At 40.4% G+C, this 18123-nt stretch overlaps 2 protein-coding genes across 2 annotated transcripts; one reads left to right on the forward strand and one right to left on the reverse strand.

Moving 5' to 3' along the window:
• Positions 1-917: 917 nt before the first annotated feature.
• On the forward strand, positions 918-13679 carry orc3 (origin recognition complex, subunit 3). The gene is made up of 20 exons (XM_083632757.1): positions 918-1055; positions 1170-1224; positions 1433-1530; positions 1864-2008; positions 2207-2311; positions 2785-2948; positions 3088-3227; positions 3947-4106; positions 5604-5717; positions 6567-6700; positions 7904-7967; positions 8090-8206; positions 8324-8403; positions 10386-10519; positions 10732-10820; positions 10920-11017; positions 11132-11273; positions 11545-11661; positions 12417-12496; positions 13520-13679. Exons 1-20 carry the CDS (start codon positions 1032-1034, stop codon positions 13623-13625), a joined length of 2166 nt encoding a protein of 721 aa, XP_083488883.1. The 5' UTR covers positions 918-1031; the 3' UTR covers positions 13626-13679.
• Positions 13680-14320: 641 nt separating this feature from the next.
• On the reverse strand, positions 14321-16883 carry LOC310773892 (akirin-2-like). Its single transcript, XM_083633888.1, has 6 exons — positions 16720-16883; positions 16185-16367; positions 15788-15931; positions 15495-15644; positions 15083-15154; positions 14321-14950 (listed from the first exon to the last, which is right to left on the reverse strand). Exons 2-6 carry the CDS (start codon positions 16363-16365, stop codon positions 14940-14942), a joined length of 558 nt encoding a protein of 185 aa, XP_083490014.1. The 5' UTR covers positions 16366-16367; positions 16720-16883; the 3' UTR covers positions 14321-14939.
• Between the last annotated feature and the right edge of the window lie 1240 nt (positions 16884-18123).

Below are 18123 nucleotides of genomic sequence, written 5' to 3' on the forward strand. Positions count from 1 at the left end.
TTAGTTGATGTAATAGTGACAGGTAGTGTTAATTTATTGCTAATCACTAGATAATCAAATAATGACTCTAAATTAGGGAAATGACACCAGTCATGTATACATTGTCATGGTTGGATTTCAGATAGGAAGGAAAGAATGAATGGAGAACAAGCTCAATCACAATCATGCTGCTCTGCTGTACACTCAGAATAGGCTATGTATGTCTGTCCCATAGGCAGAACTAACATTAACATATTTTTGCAGGACATAATCAGAATATGCATGTAAAGATGATTATGGATAGTATAACTTCTCATTGCATTCTAGTTCATGGGCCAGCAGACCTACATATTTCAGCACTGACTCAATAGTTCCACCAGTTATGCATCTTCATCATTAGCCTACTCTAAAACTAGAATCTACTTGATAAGTTCTACAGTGCGCCAGCACCCCCCCCCCCCTTAATGGGACTTAATGGGATACCAGTCTAGTCTACCACTGACATACATTTTGGTTTATAAACTTTATTTCACACTTTATAGCATACACTTTAACAGATAACATCAGAACTGAAAACATGTAACCTACCTAGAGATATAAAACATTAAACGGCAGATGACCACTGGATTCTACGTGTAAAGCAAGGGGAGAAAGAAGACTCGGGATGTTCAAGATCAACACTGTTAATAAATCAACACCATGCTGCAGAGAGAAAAAATATGGACGTAAAACTCAGGTTTTGGTCATATTTGGGTATTTGGTAGATGGCTTCACTTGAATGTGATACCACCAACAATCAAACAGTGATTTGGTCTGGTCAATCTACACAGGTATAGGTTTGTTACGTAACGACGCCACTGAACACAACCTTTTCCGCCAACGTCATACTGGCGGGAAGTATGGTACAGGAAGTGGCCTGTCGGACAGCTATTATGTTATCTGTAACTCCTAACGTAAATAACATTTTCAAGTAACGTTACTGTAATATTTCGATGTTATCCAGCGACAGCATATTATCCTAACGTTACAGTTGCGTTACATTCAACGCTGGAATGTCTACTTCATCTGTATCAAAGGTAATGTTTACGTTGTCTTCATAATGAACATGTAAACATATCGTTACGGTTTCTTGAAGTTGTCTTTCTATTATGTTTTACTTGCTGACAACTGTTTGGCTATTGTTATTTCAGGGCTGCTTTGTTTTCAAGCCTAGTGCTAGAAAGAAACAGAAGACACTCGGCGTGGGTGAGTCCAGTGTTCATGATGAATCGATTGGTTGATTTTATGGATACAGAAGACAATAAAAACCATCAAAGAGATGACATGTAAAAGTGTAGGCAGACACTTATTTCCAACATGGTCCCTGGTCTGAAAAGTAACGTTAGTTTAGTTTTCAGACATGTGAGATATGTTTGCTAACGTTAGTAATTTTAGGTTTACCTTTTCTCCACAGAGGATTATTTCATTCATGGCTGTGAAGGTACTGAGAACAGTGAACTGCGATTCAAACTCTGTCAGGATCTATGGGACAAAATGAAAACTGACGCAGAGGTGAGAAGAAATAACCTGTATGTAGGACAGTAACATCGCAACAGAATTCACACAGTAAAACAATGTGGAAACAGTGCTATCTATCAAGGAGTTTGAGCTTGTCTTTAGCATAAAAATAGATACCGTACATTTGCTTAAATGTGTCAACTCCAGTTTTGTTTGACACAGGAATAGATTGAATTAAATGTGATGGAAGGTTTTACAAGATGAACTTACCGGATATATTTTGTTAAACACTGCCTGGGGCAGCAGGGGGAACTGGCCAAGTACAATTGGGGAGAAAATGATTTTTTTTCTCTCTCTTTTTTTTAACACATTGTCTTTGTTTGTAAGGTTTTACAGGATGAACTCAACAGGAAAATCCTGGACAGCTTGCTGGAGTTCACCAGAAGATTCTCGTCCACTTTCCAGAGTGGTGCAGATGACTGGACATTGCGGATGAGGGCCAGTGAGATTCCCACAGCGGCTCTTGTGCTTGGTATGTCGGTGATGAGACATTTGACGTTTGCATTAATCATATAACCGATTTCACCCAGTGCGATTTGAAATGATTAAAACAATGAATGGCGCTCTCCCTATCTGCATCTGTGGTGTGCTATGCCTTTGAGTGCTTATCATAACCCTAATATTAGCATACATTTTGTCTACTTGTCTTTTCCTTTGATATCCTTCATAGGGGTGAATGTGCCGGACCATGACATGACCTTCCAGAGCCTGTATGACTTACTCCAACAGTCTGTGACTCCTCATGTGGCCTCTGTACAGGCCAAAGAGTGCGGAGGTAAGGGGGTTGACTTCAAGAAATTTAGATTATTTCTGTTTTAGAGCAGTGGTTCTCAACCTGGGGGTTGGGGCCCCCCAGGCGGTCGCAAGATTATTTGGGGGGATCGCAGGATGATTGTCAAAAAAGAAAAATGGAAAATGTTTTTTCTCCCATGAGGATTAAATCTCCCATACCAATGATTTAATGTATTGTATGTAAAGCTATATCAACTATAAACTATAAAAAAAACATTCCACTGAGTGTGTGAAATCCGTGTGGGAATGCGTACACACTGGGAAGTCGTTGGTTTGGTTGGGCAGCGGCAGGAAGGGGGGCCACGAACCCCAGCCTAAAGGTTTTTGGGGGTTGCGGCTCAAAAAGGTTGAGAACCACTGTCTTAAGAGTAAGGGCATTGGCTCAATAATGATTTCTCTATGTACCTCGTTTACATTTAGTGCTTTCAACTCTATATCTCTGCTTTATCATCTCAGCTTTGAAGCATCTGATGCAGAGGGTTCTGGAGAGGCTGATGAACACTGTTGTGTCTGTGGATGAGGATGATGAAGAGGCCAAGCAGACCAGCACCCAGCTGTACAACAAGGGAGTGCACTGCTCCCTCAGTGCACTCTGTGACTGGTACAACACCAAGACAATGGTAGGACAGGTTGGAGTTTGATTTGAGTTGATGTCTGACATGTAACATAAAGAGCAAATACATGTTATGATCAATTGAAAGCACCTTTTTAATCCTGGTGTATCATGTGGATAATATATTTAGTTCGTTTTTATTTCAGAAATCCAACACTAATACTCCAGGAAAAAAGCGTAGTTCTCCTCTCAAAGACGAACACCAGCAGCCCCCCATTATCATTATCTTCAAAGACTTGGAGGCCTTCAACCCAAGAGTTCTCCAGGACTTCATACTCATCTGCAGGTAACTAGGAACTCTGGGATTATCGACTGTTTCCAGATTCTTGGTTTCAGTGAAATGGTCATGGAGTTCTACAGCTCTCAAATAAGTCTGCTTTAGTAGGCCACCCACTTAGAAATATAAAACAGCATTATTATCATCATCATCATCATCATCATCATCATCATCATTATTATTATTATTATTATTTATATACAACCACCATTAATACATTTTATTGCAATGTAAAAAATCCTCTGCTTTATATGGCTATCTTGCAGATGAAGCTAACACTGATGATGTGGTTTTGTAAAATTTGAAAATGATGCCCCACTGTGAAATTCTCATTTCACATGAAGCACTTAGCGTTCTCAAAATCTGTTGTCTTCATTGGACACAAACAACAAGAGGAGCTTTGAAGCTTTTCTCCCAGGTTAACTTAGCTAATTTTGTTAACAGTTTATAGCTGTGTTGTTTGTTTAGTCAGAAGATCAAGATGGTAGCTTGTAGAATTGTTGGAAGCAACACCACCAAATCAACATACTCTCAGAAAAAAGACTTGAAAGTAGCATCAATAAAATATAACAATTGTCGATGCAATAGTACAAGGCCAGTGTCTTATATTTTTGATTTTGTAACATGTTTTTCAGACTATTATGAGACATAACAAGATAGGAAACTTATTTGTATCCCCTTTGCTTGTTCATGTGATAGATTGTGATGTGTGTGAACTCTTTTCACAGTCGGTACGTGGAACATCTTCCCCTGATGTTCATCTTTGGCATTGCCACCTCACCCAGCACCATCCAGCATATGCTGCCGCACTCGGTGTCTTCCCTGCTTTGCATTGAGCTCTTCCAGTCTCTGTCCTGCACCCAGCACCTGGCCACAGTCATAGACAAGGTACATTTCACCCTGACATGCAGTACAGTCAGAGGAAACGCATCAGAGGTTCACAGAGGAAATGTATGAACATCACATGTTTTTGGTGTAAAAGCCCAGTGGCCATTCCTCTCACTTTTTTTGTATTTTTCTTCAAACACAAAGACAATGTGGTTCCAGAAGTGAAGGACTTAATGTATAGTAACCACTATCTCTGAGCGCAAGATCACACCTTTTTATCAAAGTTATGCTTAATTAAATATATGAGATTCTTGCAGGACCCATTGCACATGCTACGTACACTTTTAATTGAATGGCTGCTCCTCTTATACTTTGAAAATCCTACAATTTGTGTTGAGAATCAGTGGGATTTGTCATGTTTGTTTGAGGAGCTCATGCAACTGCTGCAGGCTTTTTTCTTTTTTTAACTTTCAAGCAACCAAGGTCCAAAGTATTCAGCATTTCCTGAATCTGTTCAACTGTAACGTTATTCTGCTTGATCTCATTGATAATTTAATCTTGTGTTTCACTGCAGTCCCTCTGTAAACCTGTGAGTGATTAGGCAACCAAGGGTAAAACAGCAGCAACAACATACATACTGTAGTAGACAGGATCAATTATGTCCTGTTTCCTTTTGTTATACTGTAGTAGACAGGATCAATTATGTCCTGTTTCCTTTTGTTATACTGTAGTAGACAGGATCAATTATGTCCTGTTTCCTTTTGTTATACTGTAGTAGACAGGATCAATTATGTTCTGTTTCCTTTTGTTATACTGTAGTAGACAGGATCAATTATGTCCTGTTTCCATTTGTTATACTGTAGTAGACAGGATCAATTATGTTCTGTTTCCTTTTGTTATACTGTAGTAGACAGGATCAATTATGTCCTGTTTCCTTTTGTTATACTGTAGTAGACAGGATCAATTATGTTCTGTTTCCTTTTGTTATACTGTAGTAGACAGGATCAATTATGTCCTGTTTCCTTTTGTTATACTGTAGTAGACAGGATCAATTATCTCCTGTTTCCTTTTGTTATACTGTAGTAGACAGGACCAATTATGTCCTGTTTCCTTTTGTTATACTGTAGTAGACAAGACCAATTATGTCCTGTTTTCATTTGTTTTACACAGTTTGGGATTGAGACAAATGTTATGTACTGTGGTATTTTGTAAAAAGAATTGGTGTTGGGAGGGTGTAAGTGATCTTTTTGTTCTCTTTTTCTTGTGTATTTTGTATGCAAGGTGGTCTAGTTTCCAATGATGTTTATTATATTACTTTGCTATTGATCATCAGCCTTTTCTTTTCTTAAATTACACAGAACTTAACATAAATACTAAATATTCTGATTAAAACTGTCTGCAAACTGTCCAGAATAGCCTGGTCAAAATGTCATACGAGTACAACAAAGCTAGGGATCCGTTGCTCTACACTAAATGAATGTTGGCCTCATATGGGCTTATTATGCTAATGAAATCCCACTAAGTCAATTGTATTTTCTGTGTTGCCTGTGTCTCCAGCTGGTCCTGACGCCTAAGTTCCCTTTCAAGCTCAGTGGTAAGGTGCTGCAGGTGCTGATCAGCATCTTCCTCTACCACGATTTCTCCGTGAGAAACTTCATCAAGGGCCTACAGGTAGGGAGTAGCAGTGTTTCCCATACATAAAGGAATTTGTGGCGGGCCGCCACAATAATATTTTGACCGCCACAATAAGATGTTGACCAATTTTTTTTTTTTTTTTTTTTTTACAGTGCACCTGAACGCAACATGCAAGATATCCGCTAAATAAGTGTCCAATAAATGTTCATGTCATTCTGGCCAATACTTCTGTTATAGCATTTCAGTCTGGAATATGGAATATCTTTCAATAATCTATGATTTAGCTGCTAAATTGTCAAATACCGCCATCTGCTCGCTACCCAGGCACTTATGTATGTACTTAACCTAACTAACTTAACCTAACTAACTATCCGGTGTGCACAACATTGTCAGCCTAAACTCCGGCTGATACCCCAAAAACCTACAATCCGCTACAGAAAAATTTATATTGTTTGTTTATTAACTGGCCCCTCGCCTTCTATCATTTCACAAAAGTGACAAAGCAAGTTGAGTATCCCTGACCTATATGGAGAAATTTAATTTGTCATTGTAAACCCACAGCACAGTAATGATGACATGTTCTTCATAGATCTAGCCTTTTAATTTTGCTCTTAAGCTTTCTCAAAGTACACCAAATTCATGCATTTTACTTTAAAATGTTTAAAAAAATCTCGCGGGGGGCATGTCCCCGCACCCCCCTAGGGGGTCTGCGGTCCCCCACCACAAATACTCAAAATCCTGTGGGAAACACTGGAGTACCATCCAAATGTCTGTTCTGTGTGTCTTATCTGTGTCTCTTATCTTTGTACTGTCTTCCTGTCTGTAGATGTCTTTTGAGTTTATTTCAATCCGTGTGAGATAAATCTCTGCTCTGTCGGTCTATAGCTGGCCCTGCTGGAGCACTTCCACTCTCAGCCTCTCAGTGTACTGTGCTGTAAGAAGAGGGAGGCCCTGGTTAATGTCATGCAGCTTGGTCACCAGGACCTGGAGAGGGTCAGGCAGCTGCCTTCATTCAGGAGGTACACACATAATTACCTTTCCACCAGTGTGCCATGCTTACTTCCTCTCCCCTTCACTGATTGACCTCGCATTGTTTAAGGAGAGGTAGTCAGGCAAAAGCATTCATAGAGACAGTCCGCTAGGGGTGTCACAATATATCGTCCCACGAAATTTCGCGATAGTAAAACGTCACGATATGTATCGTTGAGATGAAATCTCATATCGTGAAAAAAAAAAAAAAAATTTTTTTTTTTTTTTCAAAAGTAGACAAAGAAACGTCTTTGTTTGTTGAAGTTCAATGTGTGGAAAGTAGTTCAGTTGAACAAGTCTCTGAAGAGACACATGAGAAGTTATACAGGAGAGAAACCATTCAATTGATTTTCTGGCAAAACTGTTTACTTGACAGGAAAAACTGAAGATGCATAAAAAATAGACTAAGAAAAGTCTTGTTGTTTGAGTTTGAAGAAAAACTGAAGATGCATAATGAGAATTTATACTGCTGAGAAACCTTTTAGTTCAAAGTAAATCTAAGTGACGGTGTAACTCATTCTATTTCAAGATAAGCCTTATCTCCAATCTCATGTTTTTTCTAGTTGTTATTGTAATAACAATTTCCCACAACAGCATGTTTTGTATTTGTGCATTTCAAATAAAATACTACTTTTCCAGTCATATATTGTCATTATTCAAGTTTAAAAAAATATTGTTAAAATCGTATCGTATCGTATCGTTATCGTGAACCCAGTATCGTGATACGTATCGTATCGTGAACTGAGTGTATCGTGACACCCCTACAGTCCGCATGTCTGGGAATGCCCATACAGGCTCTAGGAACGGCCACAATAAACGCTGGGTTAGCCTGGGGGCGGGGTCAGGGTGGGGTAAATTCCCCCGTTCTATCCATTCAGCAAAGTTAGAATTTAGCTGATAGCCCAGCCCAGGCAGACACGTTTCGGGATTTAACCACCGAAGTAAACGCACATCTGAGCAGACGTCTTGTGTTCTGCTCTAGAACCCCCAAACATGTAGTTTAGAGCCGCAGCCCCGTCTTTTGGTGAGCTATATCGGCGGTTTTACCCCACTCGCTCGCCAGCCGTTTAACATTTTGTGGGCGTTCCCAGACATGCGGACTGTCTCTATACATAGTGTTTATGTTTTACACCCTTTCACATGTGAGAGACCCGGCCTTTCAATGTAATCTAAGCCTTGTGAATTCCGTCCAGGTATGTCGAGAAGCAGGAACCTCAGGAACAAGTGGATCTGTTGACTGATGACACTCACATAAAGGTGCACTCTTTATCTTGAGGCTAATCTGTAGCTCTGTACCACCAGCCATTAATGAGTGCACATTTCTTGACATGGTCTAAACACTTCAGGTTTATTTATAAGGCTTCTTCCTCTGTTTTCAGGAGGTGTGCCAGAAGCTGATCAAGAGCATTCACAAATACCACAAGAACTATTACCCCATCCTGAGGTGTCTGCACACTCTGACCTCATCATTGCCCAAGTACCCCCTTGGAAAACAGGCAAGGACCTATTTTGCTATGTTGAAATAATACTAATAAATGATTGACTGTACCTCTTCACCTCCATATGTTTCATGTGTTGGGACAGTGGTGAAGTTGTCTGTCTCTTTGTTACAGATCCGGGAGCTCCATATATTCTGTCTGGAGAGGAATGTATGGGAGAATGAGGAGTACCAATCAGCCCTGCAGCTTCTCAAGTAAGACTGGATAAATAACTTCTATCTGCCATCTGGGACTGACAGTGACAAGCAATGTATTAGTAGTAGTTGATATATATATACCGTAGTCATAAATAAATCTAAATGACTGACAATGTGGGCAGGTTTGAGCAGTCACTCATTGAAGTAAGAATATGCACAGAACCTACATGCATGCTATTTGTTGTGTAAATTATTCGTATGTAAATACACCTCACCAAAATGCTAAGATGATTTGCAGATCTTCCGTGTCAAACTAGCCACTTCCTCTTCTCTTCAGCCAGTGCCTATGGAAGCCAGGCCCACTAAAAAATTTTTTTTTTTTGCAATTTCAATCCTTCACCACGTGATGGCACTCTGCTCACATAAGACAGCAATAAAAATCCACTTGAATCCATGTCGTTGAGATTCACATTCCTGCCTGCCAAGGTGTGCCAACATCTCTATGTGCAAGCATACTCTCTCACACGTGTGCACACACACACACACACACACACACACACACACACACACACACACACACACACACACACACACACACACACACACACACACACACACACACAAGCACAAGCACAGTTTTCGAGCCATTCTGGCAAAATTTGGAATGGCCTAATTTTTGTGTTTCATGTGCTTGTGCATGCCAGAAGTAGTCAATAGATAATTTGACAAGCTTATGTACTTTGACAGCGTACACACTGTCTGATTGATTCCACAATATGAACCGAATGCATTGCGTAGGATCAGGATAGGTGTTAGGAGCTTTAATGGGGGACTTTTTAGCATAAATGAATGTAGTTGTACAGTACAGTGATGTCATCGGAAGATTGTAATTGATAGAACCCAGTGATTCAGTGCCTTCCGATGACATCAAGGGCAATCAACCTAAATCAAATCAACTCTCAATAACCATCAAACTAAATGAATGCCCGCTAAACTGTTTACAGTTTTTGGATATGTGTGAGACCATGTGCAAAATAAATCAGCATTGTTTTCGGCGAAGTGCCACTTTAAATGGCTATCAATATGAGCGAGACAAGACACCTCAAGGCTATAGTCTGCACCAACGATGGGCACACATACAGGTTAGCTATTTCATGTTAACACACTAGTCATGCAGACCCAAAAGTAGTTGGCCCATCTAGTTGGTAACACAATTGCCAGACACTTGAGTCCAGACATATCTTTTATGTGCAAGTGTCTGTTGCCACTTCTGTGTTGTGAATTGGATCAGTTTGACTGTACTAATACTTTATACTAGCTGTCTGTTGAGGTACCCTTAAAAGTGCACTAGTTTTAATGTATCAAATTAAATTTGACCTTATTTTCTTATTTGCATGGGGAGAATCTGTTTTATGCTGCTGTAGTTTCAAGCATTGATTTACACATTTTGCCACGAGAGGCCAGCTTACTGCGCCTCCTGGTGGCTAAACGGATTATAACAGTTGAATTCTATCTTGGCTATTTGAGATTTGGCTGTCGTCATTTAGGGGGAATCGACACCTCTGGACAAACCAGCCCCTTCTCCAGTAACAAGCCAGTGAAAAGTCAGACACTTTTAGCCCACCAGTCTGTATCTGTATGTGCCATCTCTTCACTGTAAACCTGCCACTTCTCCAGTAACGACCCAGTGAAATGTCAGACACTTTTAGCCCACCAGTCTGTATCTGTATCTGCCATCTCTTCACTGTAAACCTGCCACTTCTCCAGTAACGACCCAGTGAAATGTCAGACACTTTTAGCCCACCAGTCTGTATCTGTATCTGCCATCTCTTCACTGTAAACCTGCCACTTCTCCAGTAACGACCCAGTGAAATGTCAGACACTTTTAGCCCACCAGTCTGTATCTGTATCTGCCATCTCTTCACTGTAAACCTGCCACTTCTCCAGTAACGACCCAGTGAAAAGTCAGACACTTTTAGCCCACCAGTCTGTATCTGTATGTGCCATCTCTTCACTGTAAACCTGCCATTTCCCACCAGTATGTTGGCAAAGGATGAGGTGGTGGCATCGCTGCAGAGGTGTGCTGAGATCCTGAAGCCTGTCAAATCGAAGAAGATGAGGAATGTTCTTGTCCAACTGGAAGACCTGCTTGACAAATTTAATCAGTTGGACAGTAAGTAGTGATGATTAAGATGAGGGAGGGGGCATGGATATGGCCTTAATGTTTCCAGTACCTACACGGATTTGTCTCTCTTCTACTCTTTGCTATGCATGCATTCCCTTTCCTCAGATGATGCATCCATTTCCAGTGTTATAAGCAATGTAAGTATTCTACATATCCTTAACTCCATGCCTGTTTTTGTCTCTTGCATCCATTCTCAACAGAAGCCTCTGGTGAAACTGCTGCCAACGTGGAAGACATCACCTCTCCTGGGAAAAGTCTGAAGAAAACAGATCTGTTCCAGCTGCAGAAGGTAGCTCACCAATACACAAAAGAAGTTAGCTTCACTGTGTTTCTGTGAAAAGGTTCTCCACCTCTCTGATGTGTGACGGAATATCCCCATATACTCTAGACACTGCTGGAGATGAAGGAGACTCGGAGATCCAAGAAAATGAGTCAGTTTGGGATTCTACGAAATGAAGCCCTAGAGTTTATTGATGGCTTAGTAAGGTGAGACGGATTATATTCTAGCTCTGGAGTTTATAACACGACTGACAATGTGATGCAGCATAACATAAATCTTGTAAAAATACTTACGCAGCCTACATGTGTCCATCCTACCAGGTGTCACCTGTCCCCTCCAGAGTCTCAGACACTGAGCGAGGTGTGCTACTACAGTTCCTCTGCTGTTCTGAGACGCCACCTCAATGCCACGCCTCGCACCACCATTCAGACTGCACTAAGCAATCCCTACCACTACCTCCAGGTGCCTCTTAGTCACTGCTTTGTACTGTCATATGGGTAACCCACTTAGCACGAGGAGGGACTGAAGATAATGAAAATATGCTCACTGTAATACAACTGATACAACTACCAATTCCGATGTCTCCCAGGATGTTTTTTAGTGCTATCACTTTGGAAAAAAATGAGCTATGAGTGTCAAAGTGTGTACGACATACTGTATATACTTTGAGAGGTTTGACAACTAAGACCTTGTCCTTCTTATCAACCACTTTCACTTTTTTTATTTTTGAAAGAATGACAGCCTAACGACTGAAGACGGGACCGTCTCTAACGCCGCTCCTGATATCTGCATCGTGTACAAGCTGCATCTGGAGTGCGGCAGGCTGATCAACCTTTATGACTGGCTAGAGGTGAGTTTAAACCAAAACATTTGATGTCAGGGTGATGACTTAATTACCGGTACCCTATTTTAATGAATGCAAGTGACCTCTGTAAGTTTATAACCTCAGATTAATTGCCTTTTACTCACTCAACACCACTTTTCAACTTTGCTTTAAAATTTGCTTGACACCAGCACCTGAATCACTCGCTACATTCAGGTCGAAATGCTTCCATTAACAGTGGTTTTACGGAATACAAATCTGATCAGGCCAATCAGCATCCGTTACTAGGCAGAAATAGCCATTCAGTTTGAATATCAGACAATCCTGAGTTCCTTGGTCACATTTTGTATTTCAAATTGTTTAGAATAGCATTTTGGGCAGCAGGATGGCATTGAGGAGAGACACTGTCCTTCAAACAGAGGACCACAGTTAAAACCGATCAAGGAATGATTTTCCTAAAAGGATCAATAAAGGCTGACATTATTATTATAATTACGGTAGTGTTATTATTTATATTATTAGATATAACAGAATGTGCACAAAGACATACATTGTTGAGTTTTAAGACTGGAAACTGCCTACATGATATCCAGAATTTGAGAAAGATATCAAAAGTTCCACCCCCCCACCCCGCCAGTTATGTATAGATTTATTTATTTGCTAAAGTTGCATAGAGGTCTGACTCAACTCGGCAGCAACAGATAACAGAGCAGACTGGAGTGATAAGGTGATGGACAGGCTGCTGTTGAACAAAAGGCTGAGTGTGTTTGTGTTTATTCCAGGCCTACGCCACTGTGGTCTCTGCTGCTGAGGGTAAAGATCCCCATTCTGATGATTACGGGAAAGTGGACGAAGTCAAACAGTATCCTTCCATGACTTGATATACAAACATGTTTCCCCCCTAATTTGTATACATGCGTATAGCTTATCTGTGCAGGTAAATGAATAACATAACGTATAGCATAACGTATAGCTCATCTGTGCAATAACATAACGCTGAATGACAGGTCATGAGATGTGATCAAATGAACAAGGTACAAGGCAAGCTACTGCAATATTTAACAGTGATGCTGGTGAAGAATCTTTAAGAGATATTGAGATAATTATCAAGGGTTAGCTCCAGGGAAACGTGTAACAGGATGTGACAAATTGGTTGCTGTCAGTGTTTGATAAGGTTTCAAAATGCATGTAGTCTTCAGGGGTATTGATTTCCTTGAAAGCTCAAAGTAAGTCAGTGTTTTTAATTGTTTTGGTCAGGGGTTATGCCAGGGCTTCCCAACCTTTTTCGGCTCGTGACCCTATTTTGACGTCGCAAAAATCTAGGGACCTGTGACATTCAAATTCCGGCACACTGTCGATAATGTCATCAGTGACATTAGTATGCTTCTTTTCCCACGCAGAATTCTGACTTTAGTCTGAGAATTCTGACTTTAATCTCAAAACTCTGACTTTATTCTCAGAATCCTGATTTAAAGTTATAATCCCAAAGATTTTCATCAAAATAAAAAATATATAATTAAGAGTCACCCACAATGTTGGTTGAGGCTATGGTCCATTGATGGAAGCCTTTGCACTATATAGTGACATTATGTGACATTAGTAATGTCACATAATACAATGTCACCTGCAATTACCACTCATCGCCATAGGTGTCACCCAAGAGAACAAAGCTGAAATCTTAGAGATTATCACTTTAAACTCAGAACTAACACACACACACAAAACGCAAGTGACCCTAATCATCTTCGGTAGTATTAAATTGGGTGTGGTCTAAAAAAAAAAAGAAATCAGGCGACCCTATTTGAATTCCAGGCGACCCCACGTAGGGTCGCGACCACTGGGTTATGCCTTAATTTACACTTCTTATTCCTGAACTGTTCTGTAGTGCTCGTTTCATCCAGGCTGTGTCAGAGCTCGAGTTTCTGGGTTTCATCAAGTCCACCAAGCAGAAGACCGACCATGTGGCTCGACTCACCTGGGGAGGCTGCTAATAATAGCTTGAATCTCAAAACTCCACTTTGTCTGAGCTTTCTCCTTTCATCAATTACAAAGCATACTATTCACCCAAGTGCATTGAGTTGGACTTGGAGATTTACATTTTGTACTGTATAAATGTTTCCTTTTTCAAATAAAATATATTTGGTTAGCATATGATCAAATCATTGCGGGCTACTCTTTTTTTCTTTTTCTTCAGTGTGTATTAGGCTAAATGACACATTATACTTATAACATACGAGTACACTCGTGCAAAGTCCTAGAAAGTGATGAACAGTTCTAGCTGCAGTGATATGGAAAAGCTAAATTCAACTTGTACTTTTCTGACTCAACCAGTACAGCGCCATACTGGAGGCATGGCGTAGATATGTAATCAAAAGACACGATCAAACTAATGTAACCAGGAATAGTTTCTCTCCTTCCATGAAAAATCTGGAATAAAGGTGTCAGGTGTAGACATCTTTGTTCACAAACTTCCCTCTACCTTTGGGGAAAGGGAATAGCTTTTGGACTTAAGTTTAACAGTGAATATATTATCCTGAAAGCTCTTAAAGTGTAACAGAATATCTCTTATCTTCTTTATAACTAGAACTGAATGAATAGCTCAAAGCAAATAAATAAATCTGAATGGTGCTAACAGTACATCAGTTCATTAGAAGCATACCATCAACACCATAAAATAAGCCTCATCAATTCTTAAAACACTTTATTGTTTGTTTTTTCCCACTAAGTACATTAATTGGTTTGAAAGTAATACCAGGAAAACAAATGTCAAAATAAATAAAATATTGATAGGGAGAGAGAAAAAAATAGCCCGCTTATGCTCAATTCCAAAGCTATGAACTGGGGGCAAACTGCAAACTCTTTCTCTTTGTTATACTAACTTGTTTCTTCCACTTGCTTTGAGATTGACCAGCAAACCTTGTGTAAAATTCTACATTGCTTTATCATATATACATGTAACAAAAGAAATCAAACAATGAATAACACAGCTTGGAATGCCGGGAATCATTACAAAAGTGAGATAACTGTAGATACACGTACAGCAGGAGAAACATAGGCCACTGGTAGAGATAGGGTCCATAAATTTACATTAGGAAGCACCTAGTTGCTTACAACAGAGTGGTAACCACTGACAACGGCTTCATATAAACCTTTGCCCAAAGACAGAAATATGGCACAGTAAGAAAAGTTTCATTTAAACTAGCTAATCTGAATCTCTTGCATTGATGGGCTTGTTTCCTTTCTCAAAGTATCACTTGATAGCTTGCAGCAAGAGAAAGTTGTCTTGCAAAGATTCGGTGCCACACTCAGGAAACATCTGGAGAAGAAGAAATAAAATAAAGAAACCAGACATATTAGCTTAAACGTCATAGGTGGAATTCAAGCCAAATTCCATTAATTTCTCATTGTCTCGTGATGACAATTTTAGATTGATGAAAACAAAACTCACAGCTTGCAGGTTGCTCCCCAAATCGTCGCATCAACTGATCATGTGTGAACTTCACAAAGGTGTCATATTGTTCTGAAATGTACAGGACAGGAGACAGCAGAAGCAGTGTCACCATTAGACAGTTCTTTAAACCACAGGTATTCAGACCACACACCAACAACGATATACAGTTAAAATAGGTAATGAGACATCAGTCAATCCATGTATTAAATCTGAATTCACAAAGCAAAAACAGCCAGTTGCATCATCTAGTTGTTGACCAGCAATATTTTGTATTGCAATTTCTCATCCTGAATTCATTTATTACATATCAGGACAGAATCTTGTTTATTTAGACACATCTATTCAAATTAAGCATTTTATCGAGAAAGGAAAACAAAGTGTATATTAAACATTTGAAAAGTGTACCCACCTGCCAATTTTGAAGTCATAGTCTCCTCGTATTCCTCCCGCACCTTCTCTTCCCTTTCTTTCAGCAGGCGTTCACAGATCATCCCAACTTGTCTAAGGGTGAATAATGGTTGTTCTTTCCTAGTTGGAGAAACCCCTCCAGAAGATGTCCCTGCAGAAAATAATAGTGCCACGTTACTGTGATTATACTGTGTGTAACAATCATAGAAATTCTGGTTACCAGAGTGTAGTGTCACCGTTTATTGTATTGGTCTGACAATGCCTTTCCTTTACACAGTGTGTTACTTAACCAACCTGGCATGCTGGAGCCACTCATAATAGACGACTGGGATGGGGATTCGGGAGAATAGCAGCACTCTGGCTGTTGGTAGCTTCCATCTAGATGCTTCCTCTTTTGGATGCGTTTGTACTCCTGCTTGATGTTGGTCAGGATTTGTTCTAGTGAGACAAAAGAAAACAAGAGGGGAGAAGGGGGGCTGTTAATCAAACAATAGGTGTCATCACTTCAGGGAGGCCTCTAAACTTTGCATGTCGACACACAACACACATGACCGGCTATGAAATCAAAAGTTAACTTGATCATCGGGAATGTTGCAAGCTTAGCTTGGTTTTAAATCACCTGGCTCAACATGTTGCTAACGCCTAACGTTAAGTCCCTACTCGGCAAGCAGGCCAAGTTGGTCAACATTACCTGCAGTAAGTCTTGACGACGATTCCCCAAATGGCGAGGGTTCCATGCGGAGGTACTTCCTGGGGGATGAAGAGGATGAAGATGACGGGGACACGGGGATGCATCTGCGTCTTTTCGGGGATGCTGGGCTCATCAATGGATCAAAATCCATGGTCCTCTTCAGGGTGGCTCCACACGCCATGACTTCAGTGTTGGAGGGAGGAAGGAAGGGTGGCAGGGGAAGGAGGTTATAAAATATCGGAACAAGACAATTATGAATTATGAAGCGATAATGTCGGCGTTTGCTAGCCAATTTTGGTTTATCCTTATTGCCAATTTCAACGAGAACTGCTCCGCTAAAATAAGCTTGCTCCGCTAACGAGCACAAGCAAAGCAATTCGCCTAGCGAAGGCTTTGAATATTCGCTAGCAAGCTAACGTTAGCTATGCTGGCTAGCCAACACTCGATCCAAACGAAAACAAAGCTAACGTTAGCTTTCGACACAATTGATAGGACAGTATGCTCTGGTGTACAGCTGAAGAAAGCGGTCTCTTACCTTTTGGGGGGAAAGTCGCCCTCTCCAATTACCTTCAGCAACTTGTTGTGCTCTAAAAGTTGCTTAGTAAAAGTTCTGGTGACGGTGGGCCAACTGTCTACGTTAGATAGGGTAGCTAGCTAGCTAACGTAGCTGCTTGTTTTTGATATGAAGCACTGAGCAGTAGTCGGCTTCTACTCCTAGTGACGTCACACGTGCAACGTTCGCCTACGTAGCAATGCATGATGGGTTTTGTAGGTTATATTTGGAAAGAGACCAGTGGACTACAAACTATGGGGAATTTGGGTCATTGCCTTGCCGTACATCATCTGGAATTCTTGGTAAAACGCCGGCCTGTTTATAGTGTTTTCTGACATGAAATATTTCTACGTCATCTGTCCGTATCACATCGCCTCTTTAGTCAGCATCCACGTGAGGGCAGTATTATACAATAAAACAATGGTTCTCAAAGTGGGATCTGGGGTCCTTGAGGGGGGTCCCTAGCAAAAACATAGTTTATTTCCTATAATTCCATCCATAAGTAGCACAATGACAGAATGTATGACTATTTTGGTCATGGGTTTCATACACTTTATGTAGGCTAATAAAACAACTAAAAGCAAAAAATCTTATCAGATGGGGGACCCTGGTCTAATTTGTGTCAGTTTAGGGGTGCCTGATGTGAATAAGTTTAAGAACCACTGCAGTAAAATATAGAATGAACATTGATGTTGTGCCTGGTGCCCGCCTCCACACACACACACAAACACCGCACAACAGATTTTGTAATGAGCATTCATAATGTCCTGGATTTGCCAGTATTGTTTTATTGGGGGGGGGGGGGGGGGGGGTACAATGATAAAAATAGACAAAGTCATCATTCACATCCTCTGTATACACACACACATTTTATGACTTTATTTAGGACTAGTGGCACCATGGATTATGGCAGTAGCCTTGCACAAAACTTCATCATTGCTTTACAAGCACATTATGGATGGTTGTGTAAGGTCATTATTCAGAATAAAGTTTTGTTTTGCTTTAATTTAATTTAATCAAAAATCCATTCAAAATGCAAATTATGATTCACTATTTTTCTTCACATTGAACGTGACAAAGAACAATAATTCTAAAGAAGATTTGCGCAGCATTGAAGAATAACCAAACGGCATGACATCATCAACATATCGCCGAAGAGAGGCTAATTTCACTCACAAGCAGCGTAATACTGTGAATCAAAAGAGAGCATGGTGGTAAGCACTAGCCTGGGTAAACCCAGCCTCCACGTGACCTCTATGTACTATCAGTCACGAAGAAACGTATGTTACAGGCATAGCTCTGTGACGTCACGTTGAAGGCTGGGTTGACCCAGGCTAGATAAGCACAGTTTCACCTTGTATTACTGTCACAACATTGCTATGATCG

Source organism: Poromitra crassiceps, assembly GCF_964638095.1.
Source record: "Poromitra crassiceps genome assembly, chromosome: 3".
NCBI classification, from domain to species: domain Eukaryota; kingdom Metazoa; phylum Chordata; class Actinopteri; order Beryciformes; family Melamphaidae; genus Poromitra; species Poromitra crassiceps.